This window comes from Cricetulus griseus, chromosome 2, assembly GCF_003668045.3.
Source record: "Cricetulus griseus strain 17A/GY chromosome 2, alternate assembly CriGri-PICRH-1.0, whole genome shotgun sequence".
Taxonomy (NCBI): Eukaryota; Metazoa; Chordata; class Mammalia; order Rodentia; family Cricetidae; genus Cricetulus; species Cricetulus griseus.
Window position 1 is genome coordinate 349,376,236 of NC_048595.1, and position 23,066 is coordinate 349,399,301.

Below are 23,066 nucleotides of genomic sequence, written 5' to 3' on the forward strand. Positions count from 1 at the left end.
TCTGATTTTTGTTGTTGCTATTTTCTGTTTTTCTTTTGTCCTTCAGCTCTGCCAATGACAAGATGTGAGGTAGTGCTGGCCCTCTGAACCCACATCCCTTTTAACTATAGGTTACAACTTTTCTGAGGACTTTTCGATGTCTAAAGCAATAGCTACAATCCTCTTCTGTTTCTTTTGTTTAAAGTTTTATTTCTTCCTTAGCTACTGTAAGTAGTGTTTTTCCATCATCACACCCCTCCTAGGATAGCTCTTCTCCAACTATTCCTGGTTTAGTCTCTGAAGATTCTTACACTTGGCATGTGGGTGTCATCCACCATTTTCTGCCTTGAGCTTGTTCAGTGAGACATGGTTACAGGATGGTGACTCATGTGGTATACTCATTAACTTGAATCTGACAGACTGTGATGTTCATTTCTGACACTGAAAGCTGACACAAAACCACAGGCAGAAAATGTATTTATAGCATTTCTCTGCTGATTAAAAATTTGACACACAAATGTTGCTTCCTCTTTCATTGGCTTAATGGATGAAATATCACTTTAGTAAATGACTTCTAACACTAATATTTTTTCAGATATGATGCACAGTTTCTTTCTGTATGACTGTAAAAGATTTTGTTAAAACATAACATCTCTTAGACGTCTAGAAAAATGCCTCTAAAGCAAGTATTTCACTTTCATTTGTCAAAAGAATAACTGTCTATGTGTCCCTCTTGGTTTTCTAAAATAATGCATTCTCAAGAATTAGCATGGGTTGTTTGCCTTTCCACTTTTAGAGATTTATTCTTTTTCTTCCTCAATTTTGCCCCTATTCCCCTGCTATATCTCCCCAAGTTTTAGGGAATTTCATGAACATTGTTAAATTACATTGAAAATAAAACCTCACAGACTCATTCTTGTCCCCAAATCATCCAAATAATTACTTTGCTTATGATTTTATGTCAAGGACTATACCCATTATACTACTTCCTTAATAACATTGACTATTGTCCTTGCAGTGTTTTTTTTTTTTTTTAACTGCACAGGGTGACAATTGTATCTGAAATAAATTTGTAAGTAATAATGTACTATAAACTCAATTTGAAGTTTAATGTCTGTATTTTCTCAACTTCCATTGAACTGGTAATACAATATTATTGAATGCATGAATTTAGTTATATCCACGTGTTTAATAATGAATTATTCAGCATGTTGATGGAACAAAGCCTCTGAATGATTTTATTTATCATTGAGATGATTAGTGTTAATTCTCAACAAGGAAAGGTTATGGAATCACCTAGTGGGCTGATTTGGGATGGTATAGGAGTAGAGGATTTCTGTCACTTATTATCTGGGTTATAAAAGCCTCTGGTACATCTATTGTTCTAGGTTTGCTTAATAGATGTGAGAAGTCAGCTTCCCAGTTTGGAAATCTACCTATTGGCCATTGATACTGACTTGACCATGTAAAAGGGTGAAAGCAAGCCGAGCACATTCATTCTCTGACTCAGCTTTCTGATTGTGACACAATATGGCCAGCTGATTCAAGCTCCTGATGATCTGTTGTTCATGCCATGCTGGGTTAGAATATTAACTTTGGACTAGACTTAGCACTTCATTCCTAAACTGCTTTTGGGGGGAAATGCAATTACAGCAACAGAAAAAGAACCACAAAAATCATGAAGGTAAAAACTTATTATGACTTCAAAAACTCCAGGATCCTTTACCAGTTTGGCTTCACTGTGTTATCTCCTTTCACTTAGCTTTAGTTACAATTGGCTGACTTCAAAGTGTTTCTCCATAAGACCCATGTCTCCCTAATCTCTTACAACAGAATTCTGTTTGCTTGGTTTTCCTGGGGATGCTTTTAATGCTTAAATTTTAGGTACGTTTCCCTCTTCTTATATCTATCTGTTAAAATGGCCTCACGATAACATAGTGTTTCTCTTTTATAACAATACTGAAAATAACAAACCTTTTATCCACACTTAATATAATATTATAACATTTAACTTTATTTTCCTTGGTTAATCTTTAATATAGTTTTAATTTTACAAAAAAATGAGAATTTAAATCATAATTGTCTAAAACATCTCATCTATTTTCCATATTATTAATATTTCCAATAGAACAAAACATTCCCTTTCCTTAATAAAACAATATTGAAAATTATTACCAAGACCTTGGTTTATTAGCACTTATATGGTTCCTAATCCAGTATACTTTTCTCATCTAGGATTCTGTCCAGCTTACCACATGTTATATATTAGTCATGTCTCACGAAGTTCCCATTGGCAAGGAATATTTCTTAGACATTCTATATCAATGGAGACGTTGACAATTTGACAAGTTCTGCTCTAGTTATTAGTGGATACTCCTGAATTCCAAGTTGTGTGATGGTAGTTGAAAGCAGGGCTGTGCTTTTGAACAGGTAGAGGAACAAGAAATGAATTGCATTTCTCCACATTGTTTGAAGCATACATACTTTAACATTGTTGAGATTGATCTCAGGGACCTGAGCTATTTTTTGTGATTTCTTCCAATATAGTATTATGGATTTCACCTAATTTCATTTGGCTTGTCATGGAAGGAAATTACTCTGTCCCATTGTTAAGAATCTTGAATACAGGTTCTTCCCCGTGATGGAAAAATACAAACATAAATTATTTGGTACACATTTTTGCCTAGATTTCTTTACACAATTATTAACTGAATGAGTCAATCATGTTTATTACTATAAATTTGCTGATTGTTACGTTATTTGTTAGATTATAATACAGTATTACCAATTATGTTGTAAACCTTTTAGTTTGTGCGATTAGGAATTCTTTAATCATATATACTTTTCATACTCACAGTAACATGGTAGTTTTGTGTTACTTGTTAGTTCGTCTTAAATCCTGTTTTAATGTGCAGCCGTACAAGTTGCTTCAAATTCATTTCTTGTGTTTTTCTTCCTTTAGTCCTAGAACTGGTAAGTTTTCTCCAATAATACTGTTTTATTTTCTTGGAAAATGGTATTTATTGTAATGTAAGTTTTGTATTAAACAAGTCAGTTCACTGGTGATTGTCGATATGCTTTTAGGACTTTTCTTTGACTCACTGAATAATTTACATATTTGTGCATGAAATGTGTGTATATACACATCTCTACATTTTAAAAAAGCTCATCATATGATCTGTATTGCCATAAGACAGTTTACAATGTTTTGGGATTGTGTTAAGGCTTCATTTATCTTTTTCTTATCTATGAGTTTCATCAGGATTTTAAAAAACTTCATCCTAATAATCTTTAGCAGATTTACTTCACTGTTTAATTTCAGGATCTAAAACATCATGATGAATTTTGTCAACCCAACCCCTGTGGAAATGTTTTCATTCACTGCAGGAAAGAGTGTGTGTGCAATTGTTTTCCAATTACTGTCAAAAGAAACACATTTTCAAAGATGCATGAGTATCCTTTTTTCTTTTCTCCCCACATCACTAAGATTGTTTCATCACTGGGAGCAGAGATCAATTCTTTTGTTGGGCTGCGAGTCCTCTAGTAACTAGCCCTGTAGACCTCAGCTCCGAAAGAGTTGCTTTTCTTTAATTTGAATGTAATGAGGTTCAGTCCCAAAACTCCTTATGTAATAGGCTTTGAAAATTGAATTATCATTGCATCATTATACAGGACAGTGTCAGGAAGTAAATCTAATTTTGTAACTTACCTCTCTCTTTTCTTCCCTTCTCAGCAAACACTGGGAAGTTTTGAAATTTGGGGGCTTCATGAATTTACCTAGTTCAGAATGCCATGTGTCCCTGTTAATTACATACATAAACTTCTCATAAGAGAGTCAATTTTGTAGAAATTTTAATTTACATTTCTTCATTTATTTTGGAATCAGAATAAAACCCATTTCACTTTTATCATATTCCACTTCATGAGTGTTTGGAAAATTATGTATCTGTTCACTTTCTAAAAGGCATTTTGGGGCCTGGAGAGATGGCTCCGTGTTTAAGGGGTTCACTGCTCTTTAGACAACTGATATTAAAATCTCCAGCAGCCATGTCAATTCATTAATAAATGCCTGTAATTCTAACCCCACAGAATGGGATGCCCTCTGCAGGTACTATGAGTTTAAGCATGCATGTAAGTCATACACCCACACTCAGGCAGGGATGCATACCCAAGGAATAAAAAGGAATAAATATTTAAAATTGTAAATATGAATAAACATTATGTAAAATCAACTGTGTATTTTCTTCATGAAAAATATTTTAAAGCACGATAACTAGAAACAGAATTGCTATGCTAGAATATAAAACTTTTATTTCTTTTAAATATTTCAAAGGCCTTCTCTGCAGTGAGTGGCATAGCAGCAATGAAGGAGAGTTCATGTTGTGCATCATCCTAACAAAGATTTTTAGGTGTTAATTTTAACTTTTCTACAGGGATGATGGTACTTCATCATGCTGACATAAAATTTATTAATTGCTAACATTTTCAGAATGTCTTATATCTATATTTTTCACATATGTTTTCTTTTTATTTACTTTTCTCTCAGATATGACATCCCAACCACAGTTTCCTCTCCTTCCTGTCCTCCTGGTCTTTCACCTATAACTCCCCTCTCTCCCAGTCCACTTCTCCTTTTCTCTCAGAAAAAGTATATCTCAGGGATATATCAGACAGGCCTCTAGGGATATAAACCAGACATGGCACAACAAGTTAACAATAAGACTAGGCAAACCCCTCATATTAAGTCTAAATAAAGCATCTCAGTAGGACGAAAAGGCGCACACGATTAGGGCAAAAATCAGACACAGCCCCTGCTCCCCCTGTTAGTAACTCCACAAGAACACCAAGATATACAACCATAACATATATGCAGAGAACTTATATGAGACCCATGTTAAGTTTTTCTGATTTTCACCCAGATCTCCATGATCTCCTATAATCTCTGGCTTCCAGATTCTGTGGGACATTTTCTTGCCATATAGGCTTCCTGATTTTTACCCAAGTCTCTATGAGCCCCTATAATACCTGGTTAGTTGATTCTGTGGGAGATTTTCTTGTGACATCCTTAACCTATCAGGCTTCTACAATCCATTGTGCCATTCTTCAACAGGATTCCTAAAACTCCACCTAAAACTCCATTAACTGCTTCTATCAGTTGCTGGATGGAGAATCTCTGATGATCATTATACTAGTCTCCAGTCTAGGAGTATATCAGAATAGTATGAGGGATCATTTCATTGGCTTATTTATTTATTTATTTATTTATTTATTTATTTATTTATTTATTATTTGGGCTGGTTATGTGTGATTCTATGCTAGGTCTATGGGTTCTCCATCTTGGTACTCCAGGCAATATCAGAAGTGGAATGGGTTTCAACTTGGACCAGTCATTGGTTGGCCACTCAACAAGAACTGCAACAACATTACCCCAGCACATCTTGCATGGGGGATAAGTTGTAGGTCAAATGTTTTGTGGCTGGGTTGGTGTTCCAATGCCTCTACTGTAAGTCTTGCTTGGTTACAGAAGATGGCCAGTTCAGGCTCCTTATCTCCCATTACTAGGAGTCTTTGCTAGGGTGAACCTTGTGGAGTTCATGGAGTTTCCATTGTACTTGGTTTCTACATTGTCCCATAAATAGTTTAATTGATAATGACCATGACAAGTAAATATATATGAAGTGGGAATTTGGGAAGGGTTAGGAGGTGTGTCCTAGTAGGAAGAGGTAAGTTCCTAGAGACAGGCTTTAAGGTTGAAAACAACAACAGTAAAAAGCAAACAAATAACAGCCATTCCCAGTTATCTCTCTCGGCCTTGGAATTGTGGACTAAGATATATGCTCTCAGCTATGGTTCTAATGCCATTCTCCTCGAAATGTTGGCTATTGATTCTAACACTCTCAAATGGTAAACAGCAAATTAAGTCCTTTTATATGTTGCTGTGGTCATTGCATTTTGTCATGAAAATAGAAAAGTAACATAAATGAAAAGTACATTATTTCATCTCTGTAGAACTCACATATGTCATTGGGAAAATATAAATTATGTGACTATTAAGACTATTATTGTAAAGTTTGTCAAATTATTTGTTGACTACGAATTTTATAATGACAAAGTAGCAAATTTAATCACATACTCTTGTGTTCTAAGTACATTTCTTGAGAGACTGTACAGATGGCTCACTGGCCAAGAGTGTATATTGCTGTTGCAGAGGAACAGAGTTCAATTCCTAGCACCCACATTGGGTGAATCACAATTGCTTTATAACTCCATGGCCTTGGGTTCCAATACCCTCTTCTGGACTCTGGTGGCAACTGCATTCAAATGTACATATACTCGCATGCAGATACACTATTATGTACAAATGATTAATAACAAAAGAAAACTGTAAAATTTTATTTGGATTATAATTATATAAGGGCATGCAGAGAGGTGTCTAACTGGTAAGCATTCAATTAACCACAACAAACCATATTTTTCTTTATTCTGAAATTGAAATAAAATGGAATTTAAATAATTAACTGAACAAGGATGTAATAAAACAATGTTAAGTTTTTAACACTAACAAGATTCAAGTGAATTGCCTGATTTCAAAATCAAAGTTAACCCTTATTTAAAATACTTCACTTCATAGTGCATTTGATGGTAGTTATTTATCAACAAAAGTGAGATTAAATGTAGAGCAGTTAAGGCTGATAGAGATAATTAGGCATAGAAAATTTAGTAATCAGCTTGTTGTTTTTGAATAAATAACTGATGTGAAGAGTTTCTAATAAACCACATGGGACATGAGATTGCTAACTTGAAAATCAAATATAGTAGAAAACCTTTTAAACTGGGCACTTTTATCTCAGAACCAAAGAATGTGCAGGTGTTAAATTGGCCACAGGGGGTTTCCAGTAATGTTTCCTAAATGTGAAACAAATATACAAAAAAAAGTTGACTAAAGTAAAGGTATTAAATCAGAGAGTGGCAAAGTTCATAAAAAACATTCTATAATTTATAGCAGTCATGCTGTGCTATTAACATTTAATCTTACTTAATGCAAATTTCTGTGAATTTCAGTGACGGCACTGAAATTTTCATGATTGAGGTTACAAAATCCCAAAATAGTCTCTGACTCCAGTCAAAAGCTATGAACCTTCTAGGGTCAATTTTTACATGTGTCTCCACTGTTGTTTATACATTAGACTGATAAGCATTTGATAGGTGACCCTGGGTTGAAAATAAACTGCAAAAGCATTATAAACTAAGCCATCAAGCAGATGATTTTACTCAAATAAGTAAGTGCCTATTAGGTTGTGTGTAGGCCATTATAAGCTACCCACTTCTTGCATCATTCATACAAACGACATTTTATCTAACTAAAGGGGGGCATTGTGTTAAATACAGATTGAATGAAATAATAAATGCTGTTTTCATTCATGAGAAGGTCATAAATGTGAAGTTGATAGAAAACAGGAAAAACTTAGGTATGACATGATACCTTTCAAATGGTTACTTGGAGAATTATAAAAGTATATGATAGAGAAATATCAAAAATGCAAATAATGTGTCTAGGAAGGAACCAGGTAAGATTTATGCAGATCACAGTAGGAATATAGTAAAACTATTAACTGGGCAAATTTTAAATAAAGTCTTCAAATACATACATATGGAATATTATTTTCTTTCTCCTTGTTGATGCTGGCTACTACTTCAACATAATATACAATGGGAAAGATAGCAGAAATAAGTATTTTTTAAATTCTGAATACTGATATGTGCAAGGTCAAGGTGCCCTCTTAGTGGTGCAGTTTCAGTGGTGCTGAATGCCTTCCATATGCTTTCATGAAGCTATAGTTAAATAGAGCACAGTTCCCACCATGTTCTCCTAAGGTAGTAATTTTTCCATGAGTGACTCTGGTCTCTGGCTTAGTTATCTCCCAATTAACATTTGCTGTGAATAGGTTATCAACACAGGGATTTTCAAATAGACCAAACATTCAGACCAGACAGTCACATTCTAATCCCTAAATGAATGTCTTATCTGTAAAATAAAATGCCCAAATCTCCAAACATGTCTTTGAGCATTACAGTCTAAGAACTATAGTGCACAACCTCATATATAGGAAAATAAACACACACACACACACACACACACACACACACACACACACACACACACACACACACACGGGAATACACAGTACAGTTTGAGCAGGAATGTGCATGAAACTCAGTTGTGTTTCATATTTCACTTCAAATATTTCTCAGAAATTTCATAAGGACATTTGCAAAGTTCAAAGAGCATAGGAAGTCACTGCAGTAGCCAATTTAAAGACAAGGCATAGAGAAAGTGAAGTGTGTGTATGTGTGTGTGTGTGTGTGTGTGTGTGTGTGTGAGAGAGAGAGAGAGAGAGAGAGAGAGAGAGAGAGTGTGTGAATGTGTGTGTGTGTGTGTGTGTGTGTGTGTGTGTGTGTGTGTGTGTGTGTGTGTGTTCCTATTAAGAATCATACTTAGTCTACAGGCAAACTTTACTAATTCATTACGCTATACTTCTAGAAAACATCACCATCCTTTACTGAACTGATATGACAGTCTTCATTGATGCTCCCAACCTTACTGAATCTCTTTCCTATCCCGTAATATTTTCAGTTAGCCAGATTGATCTCTGAATGTTATGTTGGAATACTTCAGTGTCTTTGCAGTGAATATAAAAGTAAATTTATTTTATTTTTTAAGTTGAAAATTTCACATTGTCATTGCCTAAACTCTGATACATCCAATAGAACTAGATTTTTCTCTCAAATGTGTTATATATCCATAAGAACATAAATAGTATACTAAATTGTTCCAGTATACAGTATATGTAAAAGTGAGACACATCCTAATGAAATCATTTTTTTTTCTACAGATTTATACATTGAAATTTTCTTACTTCTGAAGTTGAAGATAATGAGGATGTACCATTGTCTCCCACTTGTCATCTGGACTTGCATGCTGCATACCGTTGACAACAGCCCATTACAAGCAAAAGATAACAGTCACTTACTGAAAACCATAGTGAATCTGACAAAAGATGATGGGAAAATGCTCCATCGCACCAAGCGTGGCTGGATGTGGAATCAGTTCTTCTTGTTAGAAGAGTACACAGGTACAGACACTCAGTATGTAGGAAAGGTAAGATTTTGATCTGGAAAAACCAGAAATTGAATTTGATATCCATTATCCTTTATGACAACTCTGTATCACTAATAATTATCCTAAAATATTGGGCGAGCTTCACTGTCATAAGGTGTTACCATAAATTGTTCTAATGAGACTTGTGTGAAATGTACCATTCAAGTACCTAATATGAATAAACAATTCTTATAGATATCAAAATGGGAAATCATCCAGGTAGGTTTACCCACACCTCCTGTCCTAGCACTGAGGAAGCTGAGTCAGGAGGATCAAAACTTGAAGGTCAACTTGGACTATGTTGCTAGATCATGCCTGAAAGAAAAGGAGAAAATTAAAGGGATAGGGGAAGGGGAAAGAGAAAGGGATAGGGGAAGGGGAAAGAGAAAGGGATAGGGGAAGGGAAGGGATAGGGGAAGGGGAAAGAGAAAGGGATAAGGGAAGGGAAGGGATAGGGGAAGGGGAAAGAGAAAGGAATAGGGGAAGGGAAGGGAAGGGAAGGGAAGGGAAGGGAAGGGAAGGGAAGGGAAGGGAAGGGAAGGGAAGGGAAGGGAGAAATAAGCAAGAAAAAATAGTAATCACATGTTATCATGACTCATTGATCAGCTATATATGATTCAATTTAGTATGCATATATCCAAATCAAGCTATCCTTGAGTGTCAACAATCCTGAATGAAAGGGCTTTTGGGACCATACTCCTCATACTGGGTGGTCTTCCCAGGCTTAATAGAGAATATGGGGTGGGTCGAGTGTTTAGTCTTCCTGAGTCTTGATATGCCATGTTTTATTGATATTCATGGGAGGCCTGTCCTTTCCTGAACAGAAATGGAAGAAGGGTGGATTGAGATGTTAGAACAAAGAGGGTGCATCGGGGAGGACTGGGGGTGCGTGGTGGAGGACTGGGAAGAGAGGAGGGATGGGAAACTTCATTGCAGCCTGGATGTAGAATTTATATTCATAATTTTCATCTGCTTAATAAAAGACTGACTTAGATTATTTGTTAAAATTGTGAATGAGTGCTGGAGGAATAGCTCAGCTGTTAAAGGCTAGGCTCACAACCAAAAATAGAAAAATTGTAAATGAATACTTCATGTGTCATATGAATAAAAACAAAATGTAGTCATTACATACAAGAAAATACATCATTGTATCTTATTAATTAGTTCATTAGGGTTCATAATAAAATGAACTGAGTGAGAGATAATTCTTAATATTCTGCTTCTTAAATCTATCAAGCTGGGTACCTGAGTGACTGCCATCTAAGCAAAGAATGGAGCAAAAATATAAAGAGAAAGAAGACACTACCTTTAGGTTGGAATATTGTAATGTCAATTTCAGCATCCTTGAGAGTTGCCCACTAGCATTCAGGAAGGGAAATAATAATTATTTATTCCCTGTGCTAATACAACTCATTTGAGGGTACTGGATTTGAGTTCCTTTCATTGTCTATCTCTGCATTTCCTTCTCCCTTTTACCCCTTCTATTGTTTCAGTACATGGCATCCTACAGTTTTAGTAATAAAATCTTTTTGACATTTCCTATGACCTGTTTATGCTCCGTACACGATCTGAATGGATCTCTTTTATCCTTATAGTGTTCTCCTGATCTCTCTAATTGTTCATAACTTAAACACCATTCTCAGATATAATGACAACCTGAGAGTAACATCATGAATGATGTTACATTCTGACAATCACTCACATGCCAAACATTCAGAAATACAGAAACATTTCTGTGTTCTTGGCATACAAGTATTATCGTTAAGGTAGTGAGAATTGGCTGAATGAAAACAGCAGGCAAATGTATTATAATAGGCAAAAAATAAAGAAAATAAAATATATAACTGATGGCACAAAACTATCCATATCCTTCAAACCAGAAGGACATTTATCCTGAGAAATTGTCAAAATCTTATACTACTTTACTTTTTCAAATACAGTCTCTGTTAACTGAAGACTATTATTTCCTCCTTTTTGAGATCTCTCTTCCGTGGCTACTTAGGTCATACACTTTTGTCCAGTGCAGTTCAGTCAATGATTCTTTTCTTCCATGCAATTCTCTCTAGATTAGTCATGTGGCTTCCTTCCATATCCCTCATTTAACATTACTTTCACCGTTAGTTAATAGGTATCGTCGGGACACTTCAAGTTCAACAAGCAAGCGTTTGTATCTAAGAACTTGAAATTGCTTTGTGATTCTTTTTGTGGGGGGCAGTATATAAAGGACTGACAGTCAGGTCACAGGGTCTTACTGAAATAGTTCACTCTTTAGTTTCAAATATGTAGGAAAATGGTCACAGAAAAAGGTGATACATATAATCCTATGGCTATTGAAGTCCTATTACCAGTATTGTGATTTAACTTAAAATTAAAATGTTTCCCAGGTACTGTTTATTAATTAATATCTAAATAACACATTTTTTTCAAATTGCTCGAATGAACAACTTGAGACATTAGCTACCTTTCCTTTCCTTTCTGTTTCTTGGTCTGTTTTTCTTATGCAGCAGACTTCAAGGCAACATGAAAAAAATATAATAATCACATTTTGTCTAGGGAAGATTATCAATGTAAAACTGTCTCTCAATATTATTTAGTTCTCTATTTGAAACAATATGAGAATACAAGAAATATGAAAACAAACATAAAACATCTATTTTCCTTAAAAATATGTGCTTTCTTTACTTTGTTGGTGCTCTTGCCTTGCATGTGCCATTATTGATCATATATTTTGACATTAAGTGGTCTTTCCAGCAGTTTTTATTATTATTTATCTGTGTTTTTACGATTGTATATTGCATGTGAAAAGAGTAACCAGATCCTCAGCTTTAAGCATTGTGAAATACTTTAATTTCCATAAAGATTTGCCACTTTGAACACAAAATGGACACTCTTTATAACTAATGTATTATCGTTTCCCTGATTAAATTTACAACTATTCTTTCAGGATCCACTGAATTGGTGATATTAAGTTTGCTGAATTAATCATTTGAAATCTTCATCACACACTAAAATGGGAAAGGGCCAGTAGCTTCTAAAACCCAGAGTTATTCACAGTTTTACCTCAGTTTTGTGAAAATAACACAATACAACACAAAATTAATTTACAGATAATATAAAAACATATGGTTAGAAATAATATAAACCTCAAGATAAAGCTAAGACTTCAGTTTGAATATAAAGAAACAATTTTACTACGAACCACCCAAGAACAAACAATATTTTGTACACTATGCATATAACCATATGCTTTTTTGGACTGAACCCTATATTCTTCTATGACCTTACAAAACACAGGAGCCATTTAACATTTCTAATCCTCACAGATTTTCTAGGTCTAATTATACTGATATCAAAATTTGCTTATGGAATATTCTTTTACTTGCTAATATGATCAGGAAGGACTAGTAAAATTCTGTATTTAATCTGTGCAGGTAGACAGATTAAATACAATGTGTAGGAAAAGGCAAAAAATGAAAGAGAGAGACAGAGATATAGATAGAGAGAGAGAGAGAGAGAGAGAGAGAGAGAGAGAGAGAGAGAGAGATGGAGAAGCAGACAGACAGACTGACTGACTAATGTTATTGAGCCTCAGTACTGCCCAGCATTCCAAACAGACACCTCTTAACAGAGTGACTGGAATATTAATTCACTGCTAAAAGTTCAAGTGTCAATTAATGAAGGTGGACTACAGTTCTGAACTGATGAGCTTGTTGTCCTCTTTAGGATATAATAGAGGAATACTATGGCTTGTCCTCACTTTATTATAAAGGAACACACTCCATTTTTATTCACATCACTGACCATGAGTATAATATAGGACTAAGGTCAGAAAAGTTGTAAGTAAATCAATTCCTTTTTAGTTCTAATAATGGCATTTCACATTTAGTTTAGCACTTTTTTCTTTTTTCTTTTTTTTTTTTTTTGGACTGGAAGTATCAGTGATTACTACTACTATTTTATGTAATGATATGAATTTCTTCTTTCTCACTCAACATTACATCAAAAAGTAGTGCATTAACCACTCTGTAATTTAAGTAAAAATAGGTGAATGAATTGTTTAATCATTATAGTTTCATTTAAGAAAATAATTAAAATATGTCTCACAAGAAGTACAAGATATGATTTAGATTTTGTTAGCTAATCATAACCTATGTTTTATGTGTTTATTTGTTTACTTTTAGGGCTGGGGATTGAAACCTGACCTTCAATCATTCTAGATAAATGATATAAATTGAACTATATCCATAGTCCATGTTTAATTTTTTATGTTAGACACAGATCTTATATTACCTTGGTAATTATGAACCAACCATATAACAATTATCATTTATGCAACTTGAGTAGACATCATTATATCCTTTTAATATCTGATTATTGACTAACTTTATTGATGAAGAGATATACAATTTCCATATATGGAAGAACTAGTATTTTTGGGTTGCTCTTGTTATTATTTTAAGGAAGCCTCCAGGATTCATTAAAACATTTGCATTATAATCTACTTGAACATTAGATACAAAATCAATTCAAAGCAACCTGTTTAGCATTGGTTGTTCAAGAAGAAGGAATATGGTGCCTTTGAACTGTTATTATGTGACTTCCTGGGGAGATATCCAGGAAACCTATATGAGGCGTGGATGGCACTGAACATAGACCAAAGTGATGATTCTCTGAGTATTTGTGTTACCGAACCAGTGAGTGCAAGGTGTTACAACTGTGAGTGTAGCCAGGTGTCATTTACAGTTGTAAGGTTTAATTCAAGGTCATTGCATTACCGAAAGTCCACCTTAAAATGTTGAAGATCCCTGACAGCTGCATCCCTGAAGCTCTTTGCACAGTATTCAGGCACTTATACCCAGTCAGAGTAGCTTGTCCCCATTGTTGCTTGTGAAATCTTGTAACTTTCAAGAACTTCTGAAGGCTCCTGTAGTATTTCATTTCATTTATGTTTCTGGTTTGTTTGTTTTTACATCCAGAACCTCCATCCTTTCTTCATGAAGTAAACATTTCAGAAGAAATTGTTACACAACATCCACTAAGTGATCGCTAATTAAATCTAGGAGGTTTTTATTCTAAAGCTAGCTGTTGGATTTTCATAGATTTCCCACGTAGTTGCATACACTGTCACATCATCATGAATATAGTCACAGTACTTGGAATGAACATCTGACCTTCACTGTCCACTCTCTGGTTGGTTAAAATAGCATTTTGGAAAACAATGGGCACAAAGACCCAGATATAAAATTGATAATAATTTTGTTTATATTTATATTCAAACTGTAAAAAATGATCTTCTCTACATTTACTCAGTCTCATATGTGTGCCAAATGATGATTTATTCCTAAAGAATATGCAGTATAATGGGCAATAGCTCACTTTTTGTTGAGCTCTTAGAACACAGATATTTGTTATAGAAACTTTGATATAGAAATAACAAGGAAAAATGAAATTAGAAAGAGAAATGGACTCTCAAATTTGCTGAAGCTTACCTGGTGCACAGTTATGGTATGCTATAGTGATATTCAGAATCTAAGTAAAATAGCTCTATAAAGGTTTTAGATTGTCATTATTTTGTACAGTGCATGCAGCAGCCACCTCTGATTTATGAATGTATTTTATTTTAGAATTCTCTTTATAGCCCAGTCATTTAAAACTCAGAACACATGAGAAAAATATTAAGCATTTATGGCCAGCTCCTCAAGACAGCCTATACAGACTAGTTTCACAACACAGTATAGAAAAATCACTTTCAAAATTAGAGCTCCATCTTCTACCATGTACTACCAACAATGTCATTGCCCACTTGGCTTTACTACTTCAGTGTAGCATTTCCTCAGAGCATGTAATTAGAATTACTTCCTCTCCAAAAAGATCTCTCTATCTTCAATAAAGAAAACATTAAATTAGTGTTTATATGTAAGTTCTACATTAAATAATACTGAATTAAGATTTGCAGCTGTTCTTATACACTCTTGAATTTAAAACTAATGAAGTCTATTTATTTAACATCTTGGTAGCAGTTTCCCTTCCCTTCTTTCTTCCCAGTTCCTCTCTCCCCAACCTTATCATCCCCTCCTCTACTGTTTCTCTTCAGAAAAGGACAGGACTCCCATGGATATAAACCAGCCATGGCATATCATATCAAGTTGAAGTGATAGTAGTCACATCTTCTGCCATTAAGCCTGGAAAGGCAACCCCCTAGGAGAAAAGGGCCCCAAAAGCATTTAGCAGAATCAGAAGCAACTCCTGCTTCCACTATTAGGAATGTTCCCACTAGAGGATCAAGCTACACGACTGTAAGATACATGCAGATGCCTAGATTCATCACATGCTGACTCCATGGTTGTCTGCTTAATCTCTGTGAGCCCCTGTGAGCCCAGGTTTGTTGATTCTTTGGATTTTCTTGTGATGTCCCTGACTACTATAGAAAACTCTTTAATTTTTGTTTGGTATAAGTAACTGGAAAACTTCTTTAACTATTAAGTGTGGTATAAAATATTGTCAATATTTTCCACAAACTATATATATATAATTTTTCTTAGCACTTCTAATTCTTTGACTTCTGGCCCTTTAAATGATTTATATTAGGCCAACCATCTCTTCATCTACTTCAAAGAATGCAGGTGGTGGATCCGATCTACTCTTATATTACTTTAGTGGTTTAAAATTAAACAAGAAAGAAAGGGAGGGAGGTAAGTAGGCAAAAATACATTAAGCTAGTTAGAGAAGTAGCCATGTCTCTAGATTTAGCCATGTACAGAAAGATCAATGTGGATAACATCTAGTTAGGCACAGGAGAGCATTAATTATTGTTATAGTCATGATATAACATGACATTTTCTTATAGAAAACCAGGCTAAGAAAATAGTATGATCATACCACAAGACAGGTTAGGGCATTTAAATATTTGGTTCATTAATATATCATGTATATATCATGTATTTAACACTGATGTTTTTCTACTCATTATTTTGAGACAATGTCACACTGTGTGGCCCCAGTTGGAACTTGAACATTATTATGTAGAAAAGCTGGCTTCTAACTCACAGATCCTTTCTCTTCTCACCCCATACTAGGATTAATGGTATGCCACCACGCTTGACAGAAATTTCAATTCATTTATTCTTTTTTATCTTGTTTTTATCAGTTAATGCTATGATTTTAATGTTTTATAGAATTAAAAAATGAAGATTGAGCATGGCATAGCAATGAAATATCAATGATTCTGTTTTCTGCTGTTCACACACACACACGTTTCTATGATGAAATTTTGTATTTGCAGAGTTTAGTAGCAAATACCATTTTTTCAAATAACATTTCTTTTTTAATTTTTTGATTTTTTATTAGTTCAAATTAGAAACAAGGCTGTTTCACATGTCAATCCCTTCTTCCTCTCACTCCCCTCCTACCAAACCCCACCAGCTTCCCACCTCATGCCCCATCTCCTCCCCAGGGAGGTTAAGGCCCTCCATGGGGGTTCACCAAAGTTGCTCATATCATCCTGGGCAGGGACTAGGCCCTCCCCCATGTGTCCAGGCTGAGAGAGCATCCCTCCATGTGGGATGGGCTCCCAAAGTCCCTTCTTATGACAGGGATGAATACTGGCTGACTACCAGGGGCCCCATAGAGTGCTGGGGCCTCATGATTGACATCCACCTTGAGGGGTCTGCATCAGTCCTATGCTGGCCTACCAGACATCAGTCTGGGGTCCATGTGCTCCCCCTTGTTCTGGTTAGCTGATTCTATGGGTTTCACCAGCCTGGTCCTGGGACCTCTTTGCTTTTCACTCCTCCCTCTCTGTAGCTGGGTTCCAGAGTTCAGTTCAGTGTTTCACTGTGGGTGTCTGCCTCTGCTTCCATCAGCCACTGGATAAGGGCTCTAGGATGGCATATAAGGCTGTCATCAACCTTATTATAGAGGAAGGACATTTAGGGTAGTCTTTCCACCATTCCCTAGATTGTCAGTTGGTGTCTTCCTTGTAGATCTCTGGAAATCTCCGTAGTGCCAGATCTCTCCTCGAAACTATAATGGCTCACTCTGTTATGGTATCTCTAATCCTGCTCTCCTCTATTCTTTCCCAGACTCAACCTTTCTGCTCCTTTCGTCCTCTCTCCTCCTCTTCTCCCCCTCTCATTCTCCCAGCTCCCTCTCCCCTACCCTCATGCTTCCAATTATTTCAGGAGATCCTGCACTTCCCATTCTCTAGGGTCCAACCATTCTTCTCTTAGATTCCTTTATGTGTCCTAGTTCCTTTGGTGATGAGGAATGTAGGCTGGTAATACTTTGCTCTATGTCTAAAATCCATATATGAGTGAGTACATACAATATTTGTCTTTTTGTGACTGGGTTACCTCACTCAGGATGGTTTCTTCTAGTTCCATCCATTTGCCTGTGAATTTCAAGATTACATTGGTTTTTTGTTGTTGTTGTTTTGTGTTTTTTTTTTCTGCTGAGTAGTACTCCATTGTGTAAATGTACCACATGTTCTCTATCCATTCTTCAAATGAGGAGCATCTAGGTTGCTTCCAAGTTCTGGCTATTACAAACAATGCTTCTATGAACATAGTTGAGCATATGTCCTTGTTGTATGAAAGTGCATTCTTTGGGTACATGCCCAAGAGAGGAATTGCTGGATCTTGAGGTAGACTAATTCCCACTTTCCTGAGAAAATGCCATACTGATTTCCAAAGTGGTCTTACAAGTTTGCACTCCCACCAGTGCAAGGAGGAGTGTTCCTTTTTCTCCACATCTTTTCCAGCATAGACTGTCATTGGTGTTTTTGCTTTTAGCCATTCTGGCCAGTGTCCCTGATCGCTTTTCGCTAAGATCAAGTGTAGTATCTGCTCTTATCAGCAAATATCATTTTTATGCTAGGGGGATTTCTCAATGTTAAACATCAGCAATTTCTAGATGCTATGTGTGTATATATCTACTACACTTCTGAAAAATTCTAGTTTTCAGCACAAAATCAATCATTCATTTATGCATATAGGAAATTATTAGATGTGATGGATATTTATTTATAAACTTGTTACTACATTTTGGTATGAATTTTAGTAGTACATATCATCTTTTTTCAATTAATGCTAAAAAGATAAAATCCCTTGAGCAGAGTGAACTGTTAACTCTTAGCAAAAAGAGAATAGATGAAGTCATCTGCATCTTAAATAAGGTTTGTGTCTGCAATAGACTGAATGCGATTTTCACTTCCAGGATATGACAACTACCTGCCAAAATGCTATTTCAGGGTAAAGGAGACATAATAAATTGGGTGTTTAATTAAACCTACCTTGCCTTATGTAACTAACACTAGAGCTATTCTCTAAATTAATGGTGCATATCTGTTTGTTTAAGAACTATGGTGCTTCATATTTTCAAGGAACAAAGGTATTTATCCCAGATAGCCAAAAATATTTGATTTTCTCTTGTGCAAATATTTTGTAATGTGCACAGAGGAAAACGTATTGACCTGTATTAAGCATCACAGGTTTGCTGTGGTGGTGTCCATGGAAACGGAGCTAGGAAAAGATTACAAAAATTCTCACCATGCTTTACATTGAGCTCATGAGGTAACTGAAGTCACAGTAGATATGCAATCATTATGTACATAGTGAGATACATGTGCTGAATGCTAAATCAAGTTCACAGCTAACATTTCTGAGGAAGTGACTATATTAAATTCTCATTGTAGAATATAGACATATTATTTCTTATTTAGGCAGAGGCACAGATACATATTTAAGAATTAATTAATTAAATATGGGTAAATTAGTGAATGACTAATAGTTGACCCGATTAACCAAAGATGAATAATGCTTTCTTTTTTCTGTAGTAGAGAGTAAATGCCAACTCAATATTTTATAACATATGCATTTCTTAAAAAAGTATTCTTGCTGGGCAGTGGTGGTGTATGCCTTTAATCCCAGCAGTAGGGAGGCAAAGGCTGGAAGATATCTGTGAGTTCAAGGCCAGCCTCATCAACAAAGCAAGTTCCAGGACAGACAGAGCTTATACACAGAGGAACCCTGTCTAGAAACAAACAAACAAAAAACTAAAACTGTTTATCATTAATGAAATAATATTTAAAATAATTGTGAATCCAAGGTATTCATGTATTAAACAGCACTCTACACCCTGTCTCAAAAGTTGAAATCTACAGTGATATAAAAATTGTTATTTACACATCATATACTCTCTAGCAAATTAATTATTGGCATTCCCACCACAGCAGGTAGGAATCTTACTTGAATCACTTTGCCTCATTCTAATTTACCCATAAATCTCTGAAAATGACTATTGTGGGATTTGTCCTCCTTTCTTTTACAGTATAATTCTTTCTGAAATTTTGATACAATGTTTAAATGTGCAGCTCAGAATTAGTTTATCCTGTGTTATATTTGAAAATATTTAATAGGTTTATTAGTTTATGAATTTTTGAAGTCTAGAAATCTTTGACATTGGCTTGGTATGTTTTTATTCATACATTCAGAAATTTCCTTTGGCTTTGGTTATCTGAAACACCTTTATTTCATTTCCAATTTGAATAACATTTTCAACATACCTTGACATGACAGTTTTCTTTTCTCACTAGAGTTGTAGATTACCACTGCATATTAATGTTGCTTCTATGCTATTAATAACAAGTCACTTCTGATTTTTATTATTGCTGTCCATATTTCTCTGGCTGCTCATATGTGCTCCCAATAAGTGATATTTTAAACATTCTTACCTGGATATGCAGATTGGTTTTGTGTTCATTCTAGCTGAAAACCAACAGTCTGCTAATTGTATGGTATTACTGGACCAGAAGGGGAATGTGCAATGTTGAACCTCACAGATGCATTTTTTATTATTGAAATTCATTTATACTGCAAATGAGTATTGGATGACCCTGTAAATTCTAAAAATGATTTTCTATTGACTGGAATTAGTAATATAAATATGCTTCAGAGAATATAGGTAGTAATTATTCTCATAATTTTCTAGAAAATTTTCCTTTCTAATCTCAGGATAGTGGCCACAGGTCAATGTAGCTAGAATGTAGTTAGTTTCGTTATTTAGCTAAAATGTTCATTGTTGATATTCATTTAAATTACTTTATATAAGAAAAATAAATTCATATTTGCTATTTTTAATTATATCATTTGGTAATGTATCATAAGAATAAAGAATAATAAGTTTGAAGCTGTTATAGATTTCTTTTGAAGATTATAAGTTAGTCATATTCTCCATAATTTAGGATCAATATTTAAAATAAGCAAATTCTTGAGAAAAATGCTTTCATTATTATATGATATTCCTCATACTATATGAGAAGAAAGATATGAACTAGGCAAAAGTAAATATATATGGATTTGATTTTCTTTACATTTACTAGTGTTCCTGAGAAATGTTGCTGTTTTCCCTATGATCAGTTTTTGAAATTAGAAAATATTTTATTAATGCGTATTTAATTAAACAAACAGCACCAATAATTGCTACTTATTTCTTATACCATTTGTTCGGGACCATCACTCACATTTGCAAATGTAAAACAAAACATCAAAGAAAAGATATGAAATGCTTTATTTGACTGCTCAATTAAATAATATAAGAAATTATTTCAGGCTGTTAACGAACCACACAGGGCTTACAGTGTAATGCTGCTGGCTTGCTTTCACACAGTTGTTGCTTTATAATTCCACAGTCACTAGTAGAATTGTACTAGTAGCATTTTCATTTTTACAAGGCCATCTATGTACCATCTGTACTCTCTTCATCTATGCTTACTCTATTGTCAAATATGCCCTCCCACAAGAGGAAAAAAATAAACTGTGGCTCACTTGTGACACAAAAGAATTTAAATGCTTTCAATAATCAGTAGTTATATGAGCAAAGTCAATCACTGTGAAAATGAAGAGGCAGACATGCTTCTAAAGGGCTGAGATGATTCCTGCGTCTTTGCAAAATAAAAGGAGGAGTGGGAACAAAAAATATGATCAAGGCTTGCTTATTTCCCAAAGTAGAAACTCATCACTTGATTTCACTAAAGATAAAACTTTCTCAGCATTCAGTTATGATCTTACCAAGGTGACAGAGAGATTGCCAGAGAAAATGTTTTGAACTGCAGTCTGGAAAATATTCAGTTAAATCTTACAGCAATTCATTGTACCTCAGAATAAAGCAGGAGAAGAGGGTGAGGTAGGAGGAAAAAGACTATAAGCCTGTCTGAAATAATCTTTAAAATTAAAAAAATGAGCCACTGCTCATGGTGGCACATCTCTGTAACCTCAGCATTTAGGACAGTGAAACATAAGATTTGTACAGTCTCTTCCAGGCCGGGTTACCTAATTAGGTCTTGAGTAACTTTTATTCTGAGACCTTGTCTCAGAATTACCAAGAATACAAAACATGAAGCATATTAACTCAAATACTACATTCTATTTGATCGTAATTTACCTCATTTTCAAAAGTGCAGGCATTCATTGGAAGCATTGTTTGAAATCCTCATGTTCTCCTTCATAGTAAAGCCAAAAATGATACATCAACACAAAAGGAAAGAAAGGCCATTGTAAGAAATACTGGTTAACACATGATCTCATAGACACAGACTTGAAGGAGTAGCGTTCCTTCTTATTAAAATAATTTGAAAGCTTTATAACTGCAAGGGCTAGAAATTAATGGGCATCATTATATATGTAAATGTTTGTGATTAAATGCATAGTGCCAACTATGTATCAATAATTAATATGTCTTATTCTTCTAATTCAGGATATTTTAAATAAAAGGCCATAAAATAAAATATAAAGAAGTGAGCATAAAAAGAAAAACTACTGAAGAAAATAATGGCACTGTGAGCTCGAATGCTTTCAAAATACTTCTGGGATAAAGAGAATACTGTGTTTTAGATCAAGTGTTCCAGTTGTAGCTGTAATTGAAGTTCTGAAACCAAGAGCATATGATAATTCATTCAAAGCCCCTGAAAACTGAAAAGAAGCACATTTCACAACCTTATCATTCAGTTTTAGAAGCCCACTAATAATTAGAGTTCAGCTATTTCATTAAAAGTAAATAAAAATCTGATTTACCTGTTACTATTCTCCTGTTACCCATTTTAAAATTAAGACTCCGAGGACATGAGGGAGCAGAAAATATGAGTCAGGGGAAGAATGCACAATAACAAGAATAGAGATATCATAATAGAGGGAGACATTTTTGGTTTACAGAGAAATCAGGCACTAGAGAAATGTTTGGAGATCTACAAAGATGACACCATCTAACTATCTCAGCAACGGAGGAGAGGCTACCTTAAATGCACTCCCCTGATTATGAGATAGATGACTGACTTATATGCCTTCATCCAACAGCTGGTGTAAGTAGAAGCAGACACCCACAACTAATCACCGATCGGAACTGGTACCCAGATGCAGAGAAGGACCAGTGAATAGCACAGAGGTCCAGACCACGCTGGTGAAACACACTGAATTCAACAGCTGACCTGAACATCCAGGAACTCTTGCTTCCCCAGTCTAATAGCTGGAATACCAGCATGGGACTGATCCAGAACCCAGGAACATGGGTTTCTGTGAGGAAACCTCAGAAATCTATGGGACCTCCTGTAGAAGCCCAGTATTTATCCCTAGCATAGGTGTGGTCTTTGGGAGCCCAGTCCATATAGAGGAATACTCCCTGAGCCAAGACACACGGGGATGGGCCTAGGCCCGACCCTAAAGGAAATGAAAGACTCTGATGACACCCTATCAAAGGCCTCACCATCCAGGGGGAGCAGAAAAGATATGTGACAGATAAGGTTTTAGTTGGGGGGGGCGGTAGGGGAGGACAGGTGGGAGAAGGGAAATGGGATTGTCATGTAAAACAATCCTGTTTCTAATTCAAATAAAAAAAGTTGGAAAAAAATAAGACTCTCACTTCAATTTTTCTTAGTGAC

The 23,066-nt window shown here is 35.1% G+C and overlaps 1 protein-coding gene across 5 annotated transcripts in view; it reads left to right on the top strand.

The window, feature by feature from the left end:
* Cdh9 (cadherin 9) overlaps positions 1–23,066 on the top strand; it is a 128,543-nt gene that overhangs the window by 35,974 nt on the left and 69,503 nt on the right. For all 5 annotated transcript variants that reach the window (XM_035440622.1, XM_035440621.1, XM_035440623.1 and 2 more), the window contains one exon: positions 8,874–9,139. In XM_035440622.1, coding sequence (XP_035296513.1) covers positions 8,915–9,139 — 225 coding nt within the window. In that variant the 5' untranslated portion in view covers positions 8,874–8,914. The remainder of the gene's footprint in view (positions 1–8,873; positions 9,140–23,066) is intronic.